The sequence below is a fragment of the Anomaloglossus baeobatrachus genome, chromosome 11 (assembly GCF_048569485.1).
Source record: "Anomaloglossus baeobatrachus isolate aAnoBae1 chromosome 11, aAnoBae1.hap1, whole genome shotgun sequence".
In the NCBI taxonomy this organism is placed as follows: domain Eukaryota; kingdom Metazoa; phylum Chordata; class Amphibia; order Anura; family Aromobatidae; genus Anomaloglossus; species Anomaloglossus baeobatrachus.
In genome coordinates this window covers 171,135,686-171,154,879 of record NC_134363.1, presented here as the reverse complement: position 1 = coordinate 171,154,879, position 19,194 = coordinate 171,135,686, and the positions used below count along the sequence as shown (strand labels likewise).

At 46.0% G+C, this 19,194-nt stretch overlaps 2 protein-coding genes across 6 annotated transcripts in view; one reads left to right on the top strand and one right to left on the bottom strand.

Moving 5' to 3' along the window:
* Nucleotides 1-5,024, bottom strand: part of BACE1 (beta-secretase 1) — a 41,252-nt gene extending 36,228 nt beyond the window's left edge. For both annotated transcript variants that reach the window (XR_012727550.1, XM_075328382.1), the window contains exon 1: nucleotides 4,379-5,024. Coding sequence is in view for 1 of the 2 variants with exons in the window: in XM_075328382.1 (XP_075184497.1) it covers nucleotides 4,379-4,645 (267 nt within the window). In the remaining variant the exon portion in view is untranslated. The remainder of the gene's footprint in view (nucleotides 1-4,378) is intronic.
* Nucleotides 5,025-12,202: 7,178 nt separating this feature from the next.
* Nucleotides 12,203-19,194, top strand: part of CEP164 (centrosomal protein 164) — a 164,881-nt gene continuing 157,889 nt past the window's right edge. For 2 of the 4 annotated variants that reach the window (XM_075328360.1, XM_075328356.1), the window contains exons 1-4: nucleotides 12,203-12,270; nucleotides 14,841-14,948; nucleotides 15,725-15,836; nucleotides 17,292-17,499. In XM_075328360.1, the coding sequence (XP_075184475.1) occupies nucleotides 14,864-14,948; nucleotides 15,725-15,836; nucleotides 17,292-17,499 (405 nt within the window). In that variant the 5' untranslated portion in view covers nucleotides 12,203-12,270; nucleotides 14,841-14,863. The other 2 variants (XM_075328357.1, XM_075328359.1) reach the window with 2 other exon arrangements.

Genomic DNA, 19,194 nt, shown 5'->3' with positions numbered 1-19,194 from the left:
TTCGTTCTCAAGAATGGGCGGATTTTTAATTCTATAGATTGTGGCTCACAGCCTCAGTTACTGGCAGTCCATCAGAGGTGGACGGGTAGCTAGGCATTCATTCAGGACACCAAGAAATGGGCAACATGGAGGACCATAGTGTCATGAGTATGGCACGGTCTAATGTGATCTGTGATCAGAAGGTCACAGCGTATTATCGATCGCAGATCCGTTTTAGTGCCCGCTTGCCATTTGCCATGGAGTTGGGGCATATTTAATTCCATCCGGTACTGAAGGGGTTAAGTTTCATTTCTATCCTGCAGTGATCTAACAGGGAGTTGTAATCTCAGCACCAGCCACTCCCTTCTGCTATAAATATCCACTCCACACTCCTCCCATTGTCGGCTATAGCTCATACCTATGCTGTCTACTTGGAAATAACAAGTCTCTATAGAAGCTGAGGTGTTGCTTCAGTTGCAACTAAGAGGTTCTTTCCGCAGTTTTATTTGTTGTGTCTTTCTCCTGTTTGTCTTTCCTAACTTGTGTTGTCTTTAGCTGGTGGCGAGATGCTGTCTTGCACTAGTTAGGGCGAAGTTCAGGCTCAGCGACGGCCTAGGCACATGGTTGGCGTACAGGGGAAAGACCATCTAGGGACATTAGGGACTTCAGTATTCAGGCTCAGGTGAGTGCAGAAGGTGACCCCACTTCTCTCTCCATAGCGCCAGGTATTGTGAATGTCAGGTATGCTTTTGCTGCTGTGAGGCTCCCTCTTGTGGCCAGTAATGGTTTGGACAGAGACCAGGTGTGTTGAGCAATGGGCGTTTCCATTGCTAACTCTCTGCCTATTTAAACCTTGGTCTGCTAGCAGTCTGAGCCGGTTGTTTGTTTACCAGCCTTCTCATCTTGCTCCAGACCACATCTACCCCAGATAAGTGCTTGGCTCTTTCTTATGTTGTTTTGTTCTTTTTGCTCTTATCTGGGTTTGTGATTTACTGTGGTTATTGTCAGTTTATTTGCATGCAGGAATCTTCCCTCTCAGTTGCTTAGCTGGAAAGCTCCCTGCAGTTATGTTTGGAGTATTGCTCCTATAAGTCCATGTGCTTGTTGCTTCTTGAATTTATAATGGTTCCTGCTTTCTGTTCATTGGTATGACAAGAGCACCTGGTATAGGACGGAGTTCAGATCTAGCAATCTGAGGGCTTTTTGTACTATCAGGTTTTTGGATTTTGTAGGGTTTTTCTCTGGCCACCATCAGTCTCTTTCCTGTCCTGTCCTATTTAGTCAGTGGGGCCTCACCTTTGCTAATTCTATCATCTATCTGTGTATTGTGTTTTCCTATATCACCGCAGTCTTTGAATGTGGGGGGCTTGCTATTCTTGTCTATTTTCTGAGGCAGAGAGTTATTCATCCTTCCTTCCTTTAGGATAGCTAGTTCTCCGGCTGGGTTCGCGGTGCACAAGATGATAGTTAACCCCTCAGCTACTTCTAGTGTTGATGGTTAGTAAGGGGATGGCGGCCAGATTAGTTGCCAATGCTCTTGTCACCTTTTTTGCCAATGATTTATGGTGATCTTCCATGGTTCCAGATCATAACAGCCAGGGCCCACTGTTGTATCATGTTCTCGGTGTACCCTGTGTGCTGCAGTGCTCGCCGAGAGGCCTTTATACCTGTCTGAACCCCGGTAGTCACTGTGTGACACATAGATTCAGTGATTGGCCAAGGAAACTTAGGGCAGCAGATGAAACACACATCGTGCTTACTACACTACAAAATCAGAAGATGTCGAGCAGTGCCATCAGCTTAGACCTGTGGAAACCATAAGGGAGGTGTCTGATTGGCTCTAAATTAATTCTGTAGCCAGACAATGACTCCAAACATCCACCCAACGTCGTAAATAATAAAGAATCCTGGAGGTGATGATCCGTCCTCTGCACAACCCTGATCCGGCCCCCGCAGAGCCCTGATCTCACATCATCCAATCTGTCTGGGATCACATGAAGACACAGAAGGATCTATGGAAGCCTCATACACAGAAGATCTGTGGTTGGTTCTCAAAGATGTTTGGAACAACCTCCAGTCGAGTTCCTTCCAAAACTGTGTACAAGTGTAAATGGAAGAACTGATTCTTTGATGCTGTTTTGAAGGTAAAGGGCGATCACCAAATATTAATTATTTAGATTTCTCCTTTGTTTATTCACTTTTCATGTTGTTCATTGATAAAAATAAACTTTCTATATTTTATGCATTATTTCTTCTCAACATTTTTTAAACCTCAGCCTAAATCTTTTGCTCAGTGACGTATTTGTGTATCAAAATCTCTGCTTGTAGTAATTATTTTTTTTAATTTTGAGAATTGCAATATCCCTGTAGTATACTATGCACCGACGTGATCATCACCTGCCCAGGGCAGATTTACAGGAAGCTCCCATTTAATGTTCCTGAAAACTGTAATGAGACTAGTTGCACACCGGCATGGTCGTCAGGTGATCAGGATGGATTTACAGAGGATCCGTCATTGTCAGAGTTACCCACATCTGTTTGTTTTAGTAAATACTTTTTTTTAAAGAACTCTATATTTGGCTGTTCCTCTGTTATTCCTCCTGGCAATTTATGCAACATTTGAAAACTAGGTATTAATAACTTGGGGTGTGGCTATCAGGGCTGCCATACAAGACTATGCATGGACCCAACTCTTTGAGAACAGGAATGTTGTTACCCAGCTGTCAATTTTTTTCATTAATTTCCAAGAGGAATGACAGAGGAACGACACAATGAAGAGTTCTAAGAAAAGATGCTCCAGAATTCTGATTTCATGGGGAATACAAGTATTTACTAAAATAGACAATGATCATTGTGGATTCACTGACAGCAAGAGCTTGAGTGGAGCAATGACTTGAAATAGTTATTCCTTAAATATGACGCTATCCCCTATAATAGGATAGGGGATAGATAACTTAATGGTCACTGGGGGTCTGACTGCCGGGACCCTCTTCCCAAATGCTGGGACCCCCCCCCCCTCTCCCCTGACTGCGAGGACCCCCCCTCCCCTGACTGCTGGAATACCCCTCCCCTGACTGCTGGGACCACCCTTCCCCTGACTACTAGGACCCCCCCCCTCCCCTGACTGCTGGGACACTCCCCTCCCCTGACTGTGGGGACTCCCCCTCCCCTGACTGCTGGGACCCCCCCTCCCCTGAATGCTGGGACCCCCCCTCCCCTGAATGCTGGGACGCCCCCTCCCCTGACTGTGGGGACCCCCTCCCCTGACTGCGGGGACCCCCCTTCCCCTGACTGCTGGAACCCCCTCCCCTGACTGCTAGGACCCCCCCTCCCCTGACTTCTGGGACCCCCCCTCCCCTGACTTCTGGGACCCCCCCTCCCCTGACTGCGGGGACACCCCTCCCCTGACTGCGGGGACCCCCTCCTCTGACTGCTGGGACCCCCCCTCCCCTGACTGCAGGGACCCCCCTCCCCTGACTGCGGGGACGCCCCCTCCCCTGACTGCTGGGATTCCCCCTCCCCTGACTGCGGGGACTCCCCCTCCCCTGACTGCGGGGACTCCCCCTCCCCTGACTGTGGGGACCCCCCTCCCCTGACTGCGGGGACGCCCCCTCCCCTGACTGCGGGGACCCCCCTCCTCTGACTGCTGGGACCCCTCCCTTGACTGCCAAGACGCCTCACCCCAGTTATTTTGAGAAAAGGACACCTGAGTCAAGCCCATTTTTGATGGAGCCTGGGTGTGCACGGTCGACCTCCGCTCCATTCATTGTCTATGGGACTGGCGGAGTACAACTCCATACAAGATAGAACTTTGGAGATCCCAGTCCTTGAGTTCCAGACCCCAGTTTTTGGGATTAGTAGGGGTCCTAGAGGTCAAACCCCCCACGATCAATGTTATCCCCTCTCCAATAGATAGGGTAGAATTTCATATTTTGGGAATAACCCCTAACCGATCTGTGCAGGGGCTGACTTGTAGACTTTTTCCATTTGATACATTATGATGCACTGGAAACAAATATGGCTCGCGGATGATACAATGTAATATATGACCGCAGCCGACATTAATCCGGTGTTATCCATGCATTAATGGACTTTCTCAGTCTTACAAATTTAATCTGCCGAATCTTTAGCCTAAAATCCCAAATTTAAATTTTTTTTTGCCCATTTCATATTCAGCTTATTATACTCCACACATTGAAGCCCTGGCATAAGGCCACCATCACGTACCGTCCACACATTGAAGCCCTGGCATAAGGCCACCATCACGTACCGTCCACACATTGAAGCCCTGGCATAAGGCCACCATCACGTACCGTCCACACATTGAAGCCCTGGCATAAGGCCACCATCACGTACCGTCCACACATTGAAGCCCTGGCATAAGGCCACCATCACGTACCATCTGGGGAGGAGTGCCCACCCTCATCTCCACGTAATAGCCTTGGCCAGACTTCCCTCTCAGGTTGTCTTTCATGTCCATGAAGTTGGTCTCCTGCCCGGTCTCTTCCTCGGCTGACCTCTTGACTCTGTTGGACTGGACCGCTCCTAGCCCTGGATAATTCTTCAGGGGCACTTTGATGGCCAAATGCCCAGCGCTAACTGGCAGGCAGCAGGGGAGTAGCATCAGCAAGAGGCTGCCGGTACTTGCAAAAGCCAAGATCTCCATATTTCTACCCTGCAGTCGTTCCCTCCCTCTGTGCTAAGAAAACCCAAAGCAGGTGCCTTCTTCCTCAAAGCCTCCAGTGCTCCATGTCAGCCAAGAGTATCATCATCACACAGAGCCTGAATCACTCTCTCCTCCCTCCTCCGGAGGATGAAGGATGCTCTGGTCTAGAGGTCTGCAGGGAGGAGGACCAGGCTGAGCACATCCATGCACCAGGCCCTGAAGTTGCCTTGTGCCCCCTCCCTCACCATGGCTGGGGATTTACTACATTCCACGGTCTCCCCCCTCCTGCTGGTGCCAGGCTGAATTGTCAGAGCCCCCTCCTCGTCTGCACTGTGTGTTGTGGAGGAGGATAGATCCAGTGATGCTGGAGGAGGAGGAGGAGGAGGAGGAAGAAGAGGGAAGGAAGAGGGAAGGAGGGCTCTTCCTGGGGATCTATGGGAAATGTAGTTCCTGATCAGGAAGGACTGAAACATTGGAAGAGACCAGAAGAGAAGACACCTAGAACTTGTCACATTGTCACATGGCACACAGATAAATGTCACAAAAGTCATCCATGGAATATCATCTGACCTAGAACTAATCGCTGCGTAAGGAGGAAGGCGACATCTTGTGTTTAGGAGAAAACTTATTATTATTATTATTATTTATGCATTTATAAATATAACAACATGTAATATTTATTAGTTACAAATGTAGCACCGTGTATTTATAAATATAGCAACATTGTATCCCAGAGCTCAGTGCATGGGCTGGACCCACAACAATAGATAGAGGGATGGATAGATAGCTAGATGGAGAGATAGATAGTTGCCTTGTTAGCGCAGTAGGTAGCGCGTCAGTCTCATAATCTGAAGGTCGTGAGTTCGATCCTCACACAGGGCAGGAATTTTTTCCAACACTCTTCAATATTTACATCAATGAGCTGGCTACTGCTCTAGAATCTTCACCTGCTCCAGGTCTCACACTCCATGACGCCCAGGTGAAATTCCTGCTCTATGCAGATGACCTACTGCTGGTGTCACCAACCGAGAAAGGTCTCCAAGACAACCTACAAATCTTGGAGAAATTCAGCTCCACATGGGCACTACCGATCAATCTAAAGAAAACCAACATCATGGTGTTCCAGAAGAGAAAAAGAAGATTTGACCAGCATCCTTCATTTGTCCTAAACGGCTGCACTCTAACAGGAACAGACAAATACACCTACTTGGGCCTGGAAATTCACCAGTCAGGGAGCTTCAAACAAGCCATAGAGACCCTGAAAAACAAGGCCTGCAAAACCTTTTATGCCATCCGAAGGACATTGTATCATCTGAAGCCACCAGTGAGGGTCTGGCTAAAAATCTTCGATTCCATCATTGCCCCAATCCTCCTGTACGGCAGCGAAGTCTGGGGCCCTCACACTTACCCAGATTGGTCAAGGTGGGATTCCAGCCCAACAGAAATATTCCACCTGGAATTCTGTAAGCACCTTCTCCAGGTCCATCGAAGCACCTCCAACAGCGCCTGTCGAGCTGAGCTGGGCAGATTCCCTCTACACCTAGCAGCTCTGAAGAGGTCACTATCATTTCAGGCTCACCTACAGAGCAGCAATCCAAACTCCCATCACCACAAAGCTCTGATATATATACGTGGGCCAGATGAACCAGGACCCCGGGCACAGCCCTCCCAAACCCAACTGGACAAAATAACCAATCACAGCAGCCTGACAAGAACCAGAATCAGGAAGATGGTAGACGAGGGCCAGGAGAGGTATGTCAGTGACTGGAGGACCGACATCAACACCTCACAGAAACTGACCACGTACCAGAGACTACAGAGAGACTACAGACTAGCCCCATATCTGGAAAAACTCCCGGACCCCAGAGACCGCAGGACCCTGAGCCGATATAGACTCAGTGCCCACAGTCTAGCCATCGAATCCGGACGTCACAAGCAGAGCTACAAGCCCAGGGAGGACAGACTGTGCCAACACTGTGACCTGGAGGCCCTGGAGGATGAAACCCACCTCCTGCTACACTGCACCAAGTACTCAGCAGTGAGGGACACTCACTTCAGGAGACTCTCCCATCTCTTCCCGGATTTCAGCTCCATGAAGGAGGAAGAGAAAATATATATCCTGCTGGGGGAAGAAGAGAGCGCAGTGGAGATAGCAGCGCGGTATGTGAGCGAATGTCATAGACTTCGAGAAAGAGAACTATGATAAGCCATGGACTTCCATAGCCCCCCATCCCAGATGTGGCCCCCCCAATCCCCACCCTGGATATGTCCCATCCACCGTTACCACAGTCCCACCGTGGATATGCCCCATCATAAGCCATGGACTTCCATAGCCCCCATCCTAGAAGTGCCCCCACAGTCCCCACCCTGGATGAGCCCCATCCATCCTTCCTACAGTCCCCACCCACCATCCCCACAGCCCCAGTCCCTAATGTACACTTGCTTTGGCAAAACTAATTTGTATTTGGTCCTGCCAATAAAGCTTATTTGATTTGATTTGATTTGATAGATAGAGGGATAGATAATAGATAGATAGATAGAAGGATAGATAGATAGATAGATAGATAGAAGGATAGATAGATAGATAGATAGATAGATAGATAGATAGATAGAGGGATAGATAGATAGATAGATTGATTTAGGGATAGATGGATAGATAGATAGATAGATAGATAGATAGATAGATAGATAGATAGATAGATAGATAGAGGGATAGATAGATAGATAGATAGATAGATACATAGATAGATAGATAGATAGATAGAGGGATAGATAGATAGATAGATAGAAAGATAGATAGATAGAGGGATAGATAGATAGATAGATAGATTGATTTAGGGATAGATGGATAGATAGATAGATAGATAGATAGATAGATAGATAGATAGATAGAGGGATAGATAGATAGATAAATAGATAGATAGATAGATAGAGGGATAGATAGATAGATAGATAGAGGGATAGATAGATAGATAGATAGATAGATAGATTGATTGATTGATTGATTGAGGGATAGATAAATAGATAGATGGATAGATAGAAAGATAGCTAGATAGAGCTATAGATAGATGGATAGATAGATAGATAGAGGGATAGATAGATAGATAGATAGATAGATAGATAGATAGATAGATAGATCAGCATCCTTCATTTGTCGTAAACGGCTACACTCTAACAGGAACAGACAAATACACCTACTTGGGCCTGGAAATTCACCAGTCAGGGAGCTTCAAACAAGCCATAGAGACCCTGAAAAACAAGGCCTGCAAAACCTTTTATGCCATCCGAAGGACATTGTATCATCTGAAGCCACCAGTGAGGGTCTGGCTAAAAATCTTCGATTCCATCATTGCCCCAATCCTCCTGTACGGCAGCGAAGTCTGGGGCCCTCACACTTACCCAGATTGGTCAAGGTGGGATTCCAGCCCAACAGAAATATTCCACCTGGAATTCTGTAAGCACCTTCTCCAGGTCCATCGAAGCACCTCCAACAGCGCCTGTCGAGCCGAGCTGGGCAGATTCCCTCTACACCTAGCAGCTCTGAAGAGGTCACTATCATTTCAGGCTCACCTACAGAGTAGCAATCCAAGCTCCCATCACCACAAAGCTCTGATATATATACGTGGGCCAGATGAACCAGGACCCCGGGCACAGCTCTCCCAAACCCAACTGGACAAAATAACCAATCACAGCAGCCTGACAAGAACCAGAATCAGGAAGATGGTAGACGAGGGCCAGGAGAGGTATGTCAGTGACTGGAGGACCGACATCAACACCTCACAGAAACTGACCACGTACCAGAGACTACAGAGAGACTACAGACTGGCCCCATATCTGGAGAAAATCCCGGACCCCAGAGACCGCAGGACCCTGAGCCGATATAGACTCAGTGCCCACAGTCTAGCCATCGAATCCGGCCGACACAAGCAGAGCTACAAGCCAAGGGAGGACAGACTGTGCCAACACTGTGACCTGGAGGCCCTGGAGGATGAAACCCACTTCCTGCTACACTGCACCAAGTACTCAGCAGTGAGGGACACTCACTTCAGGAGACTCTCCCATCCATTGCTTTGGCAAAACTAATTTGTATTTGGTCCTGCCAATAAAGCTTATTTGATTTGATTTGATTTGATTTGATTTGATAGAGGGATAGATAGAGGGATAGATAGATAGATAGATAGATAGATAGATAATAGATAGATAGAGGGATAGATAGATAGATAGATAGATAGATAGATAGAGGGATAGATAGATAGATAGAGGGATAGATAGATAGATAGATAGAGGGATAGATAGATAGATAGATAGATAGATAGAGGGATAGATAGATAGATAGAGGGATAGATAGAGGGATAGATAGATGGATAGATAGATAGATAGATAGATAGATAATAGATAGATAGAGGGATAGATAGATAGATAGATAGAGGGATAGATAGATAGATAGATAGATAGATAGATAGATAGATAGAGGGATAGATAGAGGGATGGATGGATGGATGGATAGATAAAGAGATATAGATAGATAGATACAGACAGACAGAAAGATATAGACAGATGGATAGATAGATAGAGGGATAGATAGAGGGATAGATAGAGGGATAGATAATAGATAGATAGAGGGATAGATAGATAGATAGAGGGATAGATAATAGATAGAGGGATAGATAGATACATAGATAGAGGGATAGATAATAGATAGAGGGATAGATAGATAGAGGGATAGATAGAGGGATAGATAGAGGGATAGATAATAGATAGATAGATAGATAGAGGGATAGATAGATAGATAGAGGGATAGATAGATAGAGGGATAGATAGAGGGATAGATAGAGGGATAGATAATAGATAGATAGATAAAGGGATAGATAGATAGAGGGATAGATAGATAGAGGGATAGATAGAGGGATAGATAGAGGGATAGATAATAGATAGAGGGATAGATAGATAGATAGAGGGATAGATAGAGGGATAGATAGATAGATAGAGGGATAGATAGAGGGATAGATAGAGGGATAGATAATAGATAGATAGATAGAGGGATAGATAGAGGGATAGATAATAGATAGATAGATAGATAGATAGATAGATAGATAGATAGATAGATAGAGGGATAGATAGAGGGATAGATAATAGATAGAGGGATAGATAGATAGATAGATAATAGATAGATAGATAGATAGATAGATAGATAGAGGGATAGATAGAGGGATAGATAGAGGGATAGATAGATAGAGGGATAGATAGATAGATAGATAGATAGAGGGATAGATAGATAGATAGATAGATAGATAGAGGGATAGATAGATAGATAGATAGATAGATAGATAGATAGATAGATAGATAGATAGATAGATAGATAGATAGAGGGATAGATAGAGGGATAGATAGATAGATAGATAGATAGATAGATAGATAGATAGATAGATAGATAGAGGGATAGATAGAGGGATAGATAGAGGGATAGATAGATAGATAGATAGATAGATAGATAGATAGATAGATAGATAGATAGATAGAATGTGAGAAATGCTCAGTGTTAGAGCTGAAATGTTGCAAGTCTTGGAATAAATATTTTCCACCATTATATTGGAGGTGCTGCCTTTATTTTTGCCGCTTATATTTTAAGACCCGCATTGAAGCATTGGTACTGCTGTGTTGTTTAATTTTTCCTAGATATAAATAAGGAAGGGATAAATTTAAATAAGTAGATGAGTACATAAGTATATCGTAAAAGTGAGTACACTCCTCGCATTTTTGTAAATATTTTATTATATCTTTTCCTGGGACAATCCTGAAGATCTGCCCCTGTGATACAATGTACAGTGTCAGTGTGCAGCTTGTATACAATGTACAGTGTCAGTGCACAGCTTGTATACGATGTACAGTGTCAGTGCACAGCTTGTATACAATGTACAGTGTCAGTGCACAGCTTGACTACAATGTACTGTGTCTGTGCGTAGCTTGTATACAATGTACAGTGTCAGCGGGCAGCTTGTATACAATGTACAGTGTCAGTGTGCATCTTGTATACAATGTACAGTGTCAGTGTGCAGCTTGTATACAATGTACAGTGTCAGTGGGCAGCTTGTATACAATGTACAGTGTCAGTGTGCAGCTTATATACAATGTACAGTGTCAGTGTGCAGCTTGTATAACAGGGTAAATATGTCGTCCTCTAAATAAAACAACACACATCCATTAATGTCTAAACCACTGCCAACAAAAGTGAGTACACCCCGAAGTGAAAATAGCCAAATTGTTCCCTTGGTGTGAATATTTTGTGTGTCCATCACTATTTTCCAGCATGACCTTAACGCTCTTGGGCATGGAGGTCACTAGAGCTTCACAGGAGCCGCTGGATCCTCTTCCATCCTCCATGATGACATCATGAAGCTGGTGGATGTTAACCCTAGAACGCGCAAGCATAGAAATCTACCATAGAAAACAAGTGACCTAGCGGGCCTGCGAGGCCCCAGTTTCTAGGGTTAAAGACCTTGTGCTACTCCACCTTCAGTTTGAGGAGGCCCCACAGATGCTCCATAGGATTTAGGTCTGGAGACGCTCGGCCAGTCCTGAACCTTTACCCTCAGTTGCTTTAGCAAGGCAGTGGTGGTTTTGGAGGTGTTTGGGGTCATTATGTTGGAATATAACGGGAGGGGATCCTGCTCTGCTTCAGTATGTCTTAATATATGTTGGCATTCATTGTTCCCTCAATGAACTGTAGTTCCTCACAGCTGGCAGCACTCATGCAGCCCCAAACCATGACCCTCCTCCACCATGCCTGACTGTAGGCAGGACACACTTGAGAGGTGTACTAACTTTTGTGACATACTGTATATAGACCGGGGTGTACCGATCGCAGCTGCAGAGGGTGTGACTGTGACTGGGCCCGTGCAGGAGGGGGGCCTGCTGACGTCAGCGACTATTTAAGCTGGATGTGCATCTGATGAAGCACACACAGCTGAAATATATTGCAGAACAGAGACCCGATGGGTCCCTACACCGGAATACACACCGCCATCCAATCAGAGGCAGGCTGAAGGAAGGGGCCAGTATGGGGGATATTATACAAGCAGGGGACATGGATTTTAGGCATTATTACTGGAAACGGGCTCAGCATAGAGGACATTAGTACAGGATGAGAGACATTACATTATGCGGGGACATTTCTTTCTAGGATTTGAGCGCTACAAGGGCCCATACATTTTACCAACATGCAGGAGGGGGCACAGTCCACATTTTGCACCAGTGGCCATTGGACAATAGTTATGTCTCCACATTTCCTCTGTACTCCCCTTTGCACATCATTTAAAGGGGGTTTCCACTCCTTTCCTGCCTACACTGCACGACATTGACCCACAACAACCTGAAAACTACATTTCCCATCAGCCGTCGGAACGTAAGTGACGTCACGCCCCAGCTTTCTAATGATTGACTTGAGAATGATCCAATCAAGACGCGAATCTAATCCTGTTAGCCAATCGTTAATCGAAGTGGGCGGGTTCTCTTCGTTGCCAGGCAGGAACATCCCGGAAGTAGTTGCTATTGCTTTTTGCAGGGCAACGCAGGGAGCGTCCCTGGAAGCGGAGCCGTTAGTGCATGTGAGCAGAGCGGGGCCTCAGGTGATTGCGGAGCGGCGGCTGTGTGCGGCACTACAAACTGAGCTACAGCGGAGGAGAGACTACAGCTCCCAGCATGCCCTGATAGTAACTGCCAGGTAGGGCATGCTGGGAGTTGTAGTCTTTTTTGCTATTCTCTCCCAGGCCAACAGAAGAGTCTACATATCTTTTGGGTCTGCAACTCTGGACGATTTCCTCTACAGAAAAACCGCAGCATCTATGCCAAGCCCTTGGTCCAGGTTCACACATTGTGTCTTTGATGCTTATTTCCCCCAATGTATCACCTGAATCTTGTGCCCCCGTCCGAATCCCTCTGGGGGTGCCCCCGCTTTAATCCCTCTGGGGGTGCCCCCGCTTTAATCCCTCTGGGGGTGCCCCCGCTTTAATCCCTCTGGGGGTGCCCCCGCTTTAATCCCTCTGGGGGTGCCCCCGCCCTTATCCCTCTGGCAGGCCTCTGCATGAATCCTTCTGGGGGAAGCCCCCGCATGAATCCTCCTGGGGAAGTCCCCCATCCTAATCCCTCTGGAGGGCCTACGCCTGAATCCTTCTTGGGGGAGGGCACCTGAATCCCTCTGGTTGTCCCCCTCTTGAATCCCTCTGGGGGTGCCCCTATTTTAATCCCTCTGTAGGGCCTCTGTATGAATCCTTCTGGGGGTGCCCCCGCCCTAATCCTTCTGGGGGTGCCCCCGCCCTAATCCCTCTGGAGCGCCTCTGCATGAATCCTTCTGGGGGTGCCCCTGCCCTAATCCTTCTGGGGGTGCCCCCGTCCTAATCCCTCTGGAGGGCCTCTGCATGAATCCTTCTGGGGGTGCCCCCGTCCTAATCCCTCTGGAGGGCCTCTGCATGAATCCTTCTGGTTGGGGCCCCCGCCATAATCCTTCTGGGGGTGCCCCCGTCCTAATCCCTCTGGAGGGCCTCTGCATGAATCCTTCTGGTTGGGGCCCCCGCCATAATCCTTCTGGGGTTGCCCCCGTCCTAATCCCTCTGGAGGGCCTCTGCATGAATCCTTCTGGTTGGGGCCCCCGCCCTAATCTCTCTGGGGGTGCCCCCGCCCTAAACCCTCTGGCGGGCCTCTGCATGAATACTTCTGGGGGAGGCCGCCGCCTGAATCCTTCTGGGGGTCCCCCGTCCGAACCCCTCTGGGGGTCCCCCGTCCTAATCCCACTGGGGGTCCCCCGTCCTAATCCCTCTGGGGGTCCCCCGCCTGAATCCCTCAATGGCGGCCCCTTCTGAATACCCTGGGGGCTGCAGATTTCTGACACTTGTTACTTGTGGGATTATCTGTGAGTTCTTAACTCTCCTGTGGATTTTTAATAACTCGCTACATGTGGACAATCCCTCTAAGTGGCACTTATTTGCGGTATAAGGAAAGTTCTCTGCCGGCGGTGAAACTCCTCACTTACATTCTGATATGTTCACACCTGGAAGCCCAGAAACCCAAACTAATATATGTAGAAAATCCTGCTCTTTCATACTCTCCGCTGTGTCCTGCGCCGTTCTTCCAAGGGGCGACTTCAAGTGACCACTGCAGCCAATCTATCACCTGAGCCGTAATAGAGTGCTGGGATTCTGGTGGGGGATGTGGTGCAGAGTATGGAGGAGCGCCGCCGCCAGTCACATGAGTATCAATTTTACTCTTTTATTCCCCACCATCCTGTATTGTTAAAGGGTTTTTTCCGTTTTCAAAAAAGTAGCGTCCAAATTATTGCATAGTTGTAAAACAACAAACACAGATAGTCCTCGTCCACGACTGCAGCCAATCACTGAGGTCAGATGCTCTTTTGATTTAGATGAGTTGCTCCAGTGATGATGCATTGTCACCATGTCTGTATCACTGAGCTCAGATGCTCTTGTGTTGTAGTAAGTGATTGGCTGCAGCGGTGATGTCTCATCAACATCTCTATATCACTGAGCTCAGATGCTTTTGTGATGTAGATAAGTGATTGACTGCAGCAGTGATGTATTGTCAGTATGTCTATATCCCTGAGGTCAGATGCTACTGTGATGTAGGTGAGTGATTGGCTGCAGCAGTGATGTCATCACCATCTCTATATCGCTAAGGTCAGATGTGGATGAGTGATTGGCTTCAGCGGTGATGCGTCCTCACCATTTCTATATCACTGAGCTCAGATGCTCTTGGGATGCAGATGAGTGATTGGCCGCAGTGGTGATTTGTCATTGCCATCTCTATATCACTGATATCAGATGCTCTTCTGATGTAGTTAGGGGACTGGCTGCAGCGGGGATGTGTCATCAACATCATCTCTATATCACTGAAGTCAGTTGCACATCTAGTGGAGGTGAGTGATTGGCTGCAGCGGTGATCTGTCATCGCAATCTCTATATCACTGAAGTCAGATGCTCATCTGATGTAGAACAGTGATTGGCTGCAGCGGTGATGTCATCACCATCTCTATAAATAGGTGGGATAACCCCTTTTACCAGTGGTCTCTATAGAAGACTGTCTGCCTGCTGTACTCGGGGGTACAAACCCCATAGTGGAGGGTCCTGGGCTTGGAGATTTGGATATGACGCGGCTGGCGTCTGACGCTTGCTGACTGTTTCCCTCACAGGCCTGTTTGTGCTGAGCTCTGACATGTTGGCTATCCCTGCAGCTCGTATGGGAGATCAGCTGATCCTGGAGGAAGACCACGATGAAAACTACATACCCCAGGAGCACGGTAAGAGACGGCTGCAGAAACCAGAACATATCCCTAGAGCAGCAGCATGATATAGGGGCAGAGACCCTGATTCCAGCGATGTGTCACCTACTGGGCTGATTGTTGTAATTTTGATAAAATCATTGTTTATCAGCAGCAGATTATCACTAGAGGACTACTAAACCTGCTTCCACGTAATCCTCCATATTCAGGAGCTCTGTATAACCTCGCCCCCACGAGTGATCAACAGCTTTCTGCCTATGCACAGTGCACACAGTGGTGGGGCTATTTAGCATTCAGAGAACTGGCAGATCTGCAGCAGATAAAACTGTGATTTTATGAAAACTACAACAAGCAGCCCAGTAAGTGACACATGGCTGGAATCAGGGTCTCTGCCCCTACATTGGACTGACAATTCCTGTCTTTTAGCTGGTGAGTTATGAGTTCAGTAGGGAGGGAGGATGAGAAGTGCCTTATAAGTGGGGAAAGAAGCAGATTTTTCTGGTTACAAAGCTTCTTGATACATTGTATGTGTTATAGGCGGCCACCGCCACAATGATCAGCCGCCCCATCACATCCATATGTTCTAATAGTGGGCGTATAGACACGTTCCAGCTCTGCCATCATCCCCTCTGTGCATTGTGCAGACTGCACCTTGGTGTCCAGCGATCACTCCCATCACTGGGGGTGACACTACTAACTCTCATTTGGTGCAGATCTGTCACTTTGCAGCTTTGGATTCTCTGCATTTTTGCATTTCTGATAATGGCTCTTTTTTTTTTTTGCATTCTTTTTAGAAATTCAAGAGTACGCCAGGATGATTGGGATCGATCCAGACGCCGAAGCTGAGCTGATGTGGTTGGCTCGGGAAGGGATCGTGGCTCCTCTACCTCCAGATTGGAAGCCGTGGTAAGAGGGAAGCGGGTTTGGTTAGACCAAGAGTCTGCAAAAAAAAAATTAAAAAAAAAAGTCTTTGGCGCGGTAAAAAAAAGGGACTAATTTCCATTTTTGCATTTTTTTGTGTAATCCTCCCCTTCTTCCCACAGCCATAACTTTTTTTGTTTTACTGTGCGCATAGACGTCCGTATCGGACTTTTCTGAACGTGGTCATACCACGGATGTATTATTATTATTATTATTATTATTATTATTATCATCATCATCATTAATAATAACATTGTTATTATTTTATTATTATTATATTATTATTTTTATTATTATTACTATTTTGTTATTTTTTTATTATTATTTATTATTATTCTTATTGTTGTTATTATTATTATTATTCTTTTTAATGAGTGGAAAAAGGGGTTATTTTAACTATTGATGGCTTATTTTTTTGTGTTTTTAATTGATACAATTTGGGGATTGTTATGACTTTGATTATTCGTTACAGCATTTTTTGTGGTATTGCAGCAACCAAGAAAGATAATTTTGGTGTTCTTGAATTTTTTTATTGTTTTTTATCGTTTACAGTGTTTACTAATCGGGCTATTTTTTTAATATTTTGATATATTGCACTTTCTGAACCCTGCAATACCATATTTGTGGGGCAAAAAGGGGTGATTTTAACTTTTTTTCACATTCTTAATTTTTTTTTTTTTTACTTTTCACTGTTCTTAATAATCCACTTTGGGGATTATATCCTTCGATTGTCTGATATCCCCTGTGCTATATACAGCAGTGCCTCAGTGTGTGTGTGTATATATAATAATATAATATAAAAATCACAGTCTCCTTTGAAGCCCGTCCACAGGCAGATTTCAAGGGTGCTCAGTAATGAGAAGGACTGTCATTGCAACCCATGGGCGATCCACCGTCCCATCACAAAAGCACCGATGGGCACGATTGTTAGAGGCAGGTCCTGGCTGTAATACACAGCCATTACATGCCAGGTATTTGCAGGCTCACCACGTGAGCCCGCTCCGTACACCAACTGTCGAGAAAGGGTTGAAAACTGCACATGGACCAGAATGACAGATGAAAATCTGTCCTTTTTGTCTCTAGTTATGAGCAAAGCAGACGTCTGAATGAGGCCTTTTAGTGTTTAATATTTTTAAAGGGCATATCCAGGAGTTAAAAAAAAAAGTAACAAAAGCCGAGCACAGAAAGTGAATGGAACAATGGACGAGTTATATTTAACAAATAAATGTTCTTTGTTCTCCCGATCAGTGCAAGTCCCTGTGATCGGATCCCCCACCAATCAATAAGTTATCCCCTTTCCTGTGAATTATATGTTTCCGCCAAACAACCCCTTTAAGTTTCCTCACCAGATTACTGCCACAATGCCTGATGGAATGACTCCAGTCCAACAACGGACGTTAACAGGCTCTCTGCAGACATGGCCTCTTGTTTGTCTTGCAGCCAGGACGTCACTGGCGATATCTATTATTTCAACTTTGCCACCGGTCAGTCCACGTGGGACCATCCGATAGATGAACATTACAGAGAACTGGTCACAGAGGAGCGAGCAAAGCTGCAAAGCCAAAGCGGCGTAAAGAAGCGAGAGAAGAAAAAGAAGAAGGAAAAAAAGAAAGAAAAGAAGGGAAAGGAACTTCCTAAACCTGTGGTGGTAAGTGAAGGACTGTACCAGGGATTGCAGATAGTTCAGTGGTGGTTACAAGTAGTCTGGTAAAAATATCTTAAGGATTGCAGAGCTTCTTCTCCACCACTGGCATATGAGTAGTCCACTGCTTATTGCCTTATAACGGTCTCTAATGTAAAGGGACCCTGTTAGGTGTAATATGCACTCAGAACCACGAGCAGTTCTAGGTGCATATTGCTAATCCCTGCCTAACTGTTCCTGTATCTATATACGTCATTTGTCCTAAATCTATAAACCTCATACTCAGGTTTTACACCACCAACAATTTATAGCCACAAAGAACCATTAGGGACGGTGTTTAACCTGTTCCTGTATCTAGTAGCCTAGATAAAGAGATCTTTAGAAAAAGTATTTCTAAAGATCTTCTATCTTATGCTAATGAGCGCAGGGACTAGTCCCAAGGGCGTTATATATCCCCTGACTAGCTGCCCTCTTAGCATGTTACACATGGTCGTATGTTGTGAACCTCGTCTGTGTGGGTGCTGTTCTGAAGCTCCCTCTGGTGGCCAGAAATGGTAATGGAGCTAAATCTGAGCCATTGACTCAGACAGGTGTCAGTGTTAATTGGGAATTGGGGAAGGCCTATTGCAGACTAGTCTGGTCTATATAGGAGAGCACTTTCAGCCTGGCGGTTGCCAGTTATAATTGTATATTCCTCAGTCTCTGTTCCTGGCCTGGAGATTTGTCCCTTCCTGTATCCCTGAGCAAGACATCAACAGAAAAGTTTCAGTTTTGCCTTGCTTTCTGGTTTACACCTTTTTTGGTGTTGTTTTTCTTTGTTTTTGCTGTGTATCTGTTTTCTTGCAGGTGAAGCTTGGTTTCATTTGTGCTGTGAGCATGGGGTTTTCCCCTGTGCTGGCTTTCCTGCAAGAAAAGGGATTTTTATCCCTGTCTGATTTGATTTTGTTTTTCTGTATTTTGTGTTCGTTTGATATTTTTGTTCTCACATATTTAACAGGAGTACCAGATATAGTGGGGGTGAGGTCGTATGATCTCAAGGGCCTTTTTGCTACCAGGAGTTGGGTATTTTGCTATGGATTTTGCACTGACCACAATCAGTTCTCTTTCCTTTCCGTTGTATCTAGTTAGTTGGGCCTCGCCTTTGCTAATTCTGTTTATCCTATCTGTTTTTTCTATATCACTGTAACCTTTATATGTGGGGGGCTTCCTACTCCTTTTGGGGACTGCTCTGAGGCAAGGTAGACTTCCTCATTTGTTTTTGTGAGGCGTAGCTAGTTTCTCAGGCTGTAACGTGGTGTCTAGGATTTTAGGAACGCTCCACGGCTGCTTCTAGTGTGGTCCGATAGTCAGGGGATTACGGTCAGTTTAGATTCCAACTACTCCCGTTTCTTGGTGTTTTTTCACCTATGGGAGTTTTTCGTGGTCTTCCACGGTTACCGGATCATAACAGGTGTACTAACATACTATTCAATTCGGCATCACCAGCGGGGCTGCGTGTACCTGTGTTTGCTTTGACCGCACTTCTGAATGCCGAGCACTTCCAGTCATGCGTAGAATGAAGCCGGGTGTATGCGTCCCAGCTTCAGAGAGGTGTACTGCGCATGACCAACAAAGATCGGGGCTGGATTGCAGGAGTGTAACGCCTGCCTGGATCCACAGACTCAGATGGGCTGTCACGGACAGGCTAGAGCAGACCTGGGC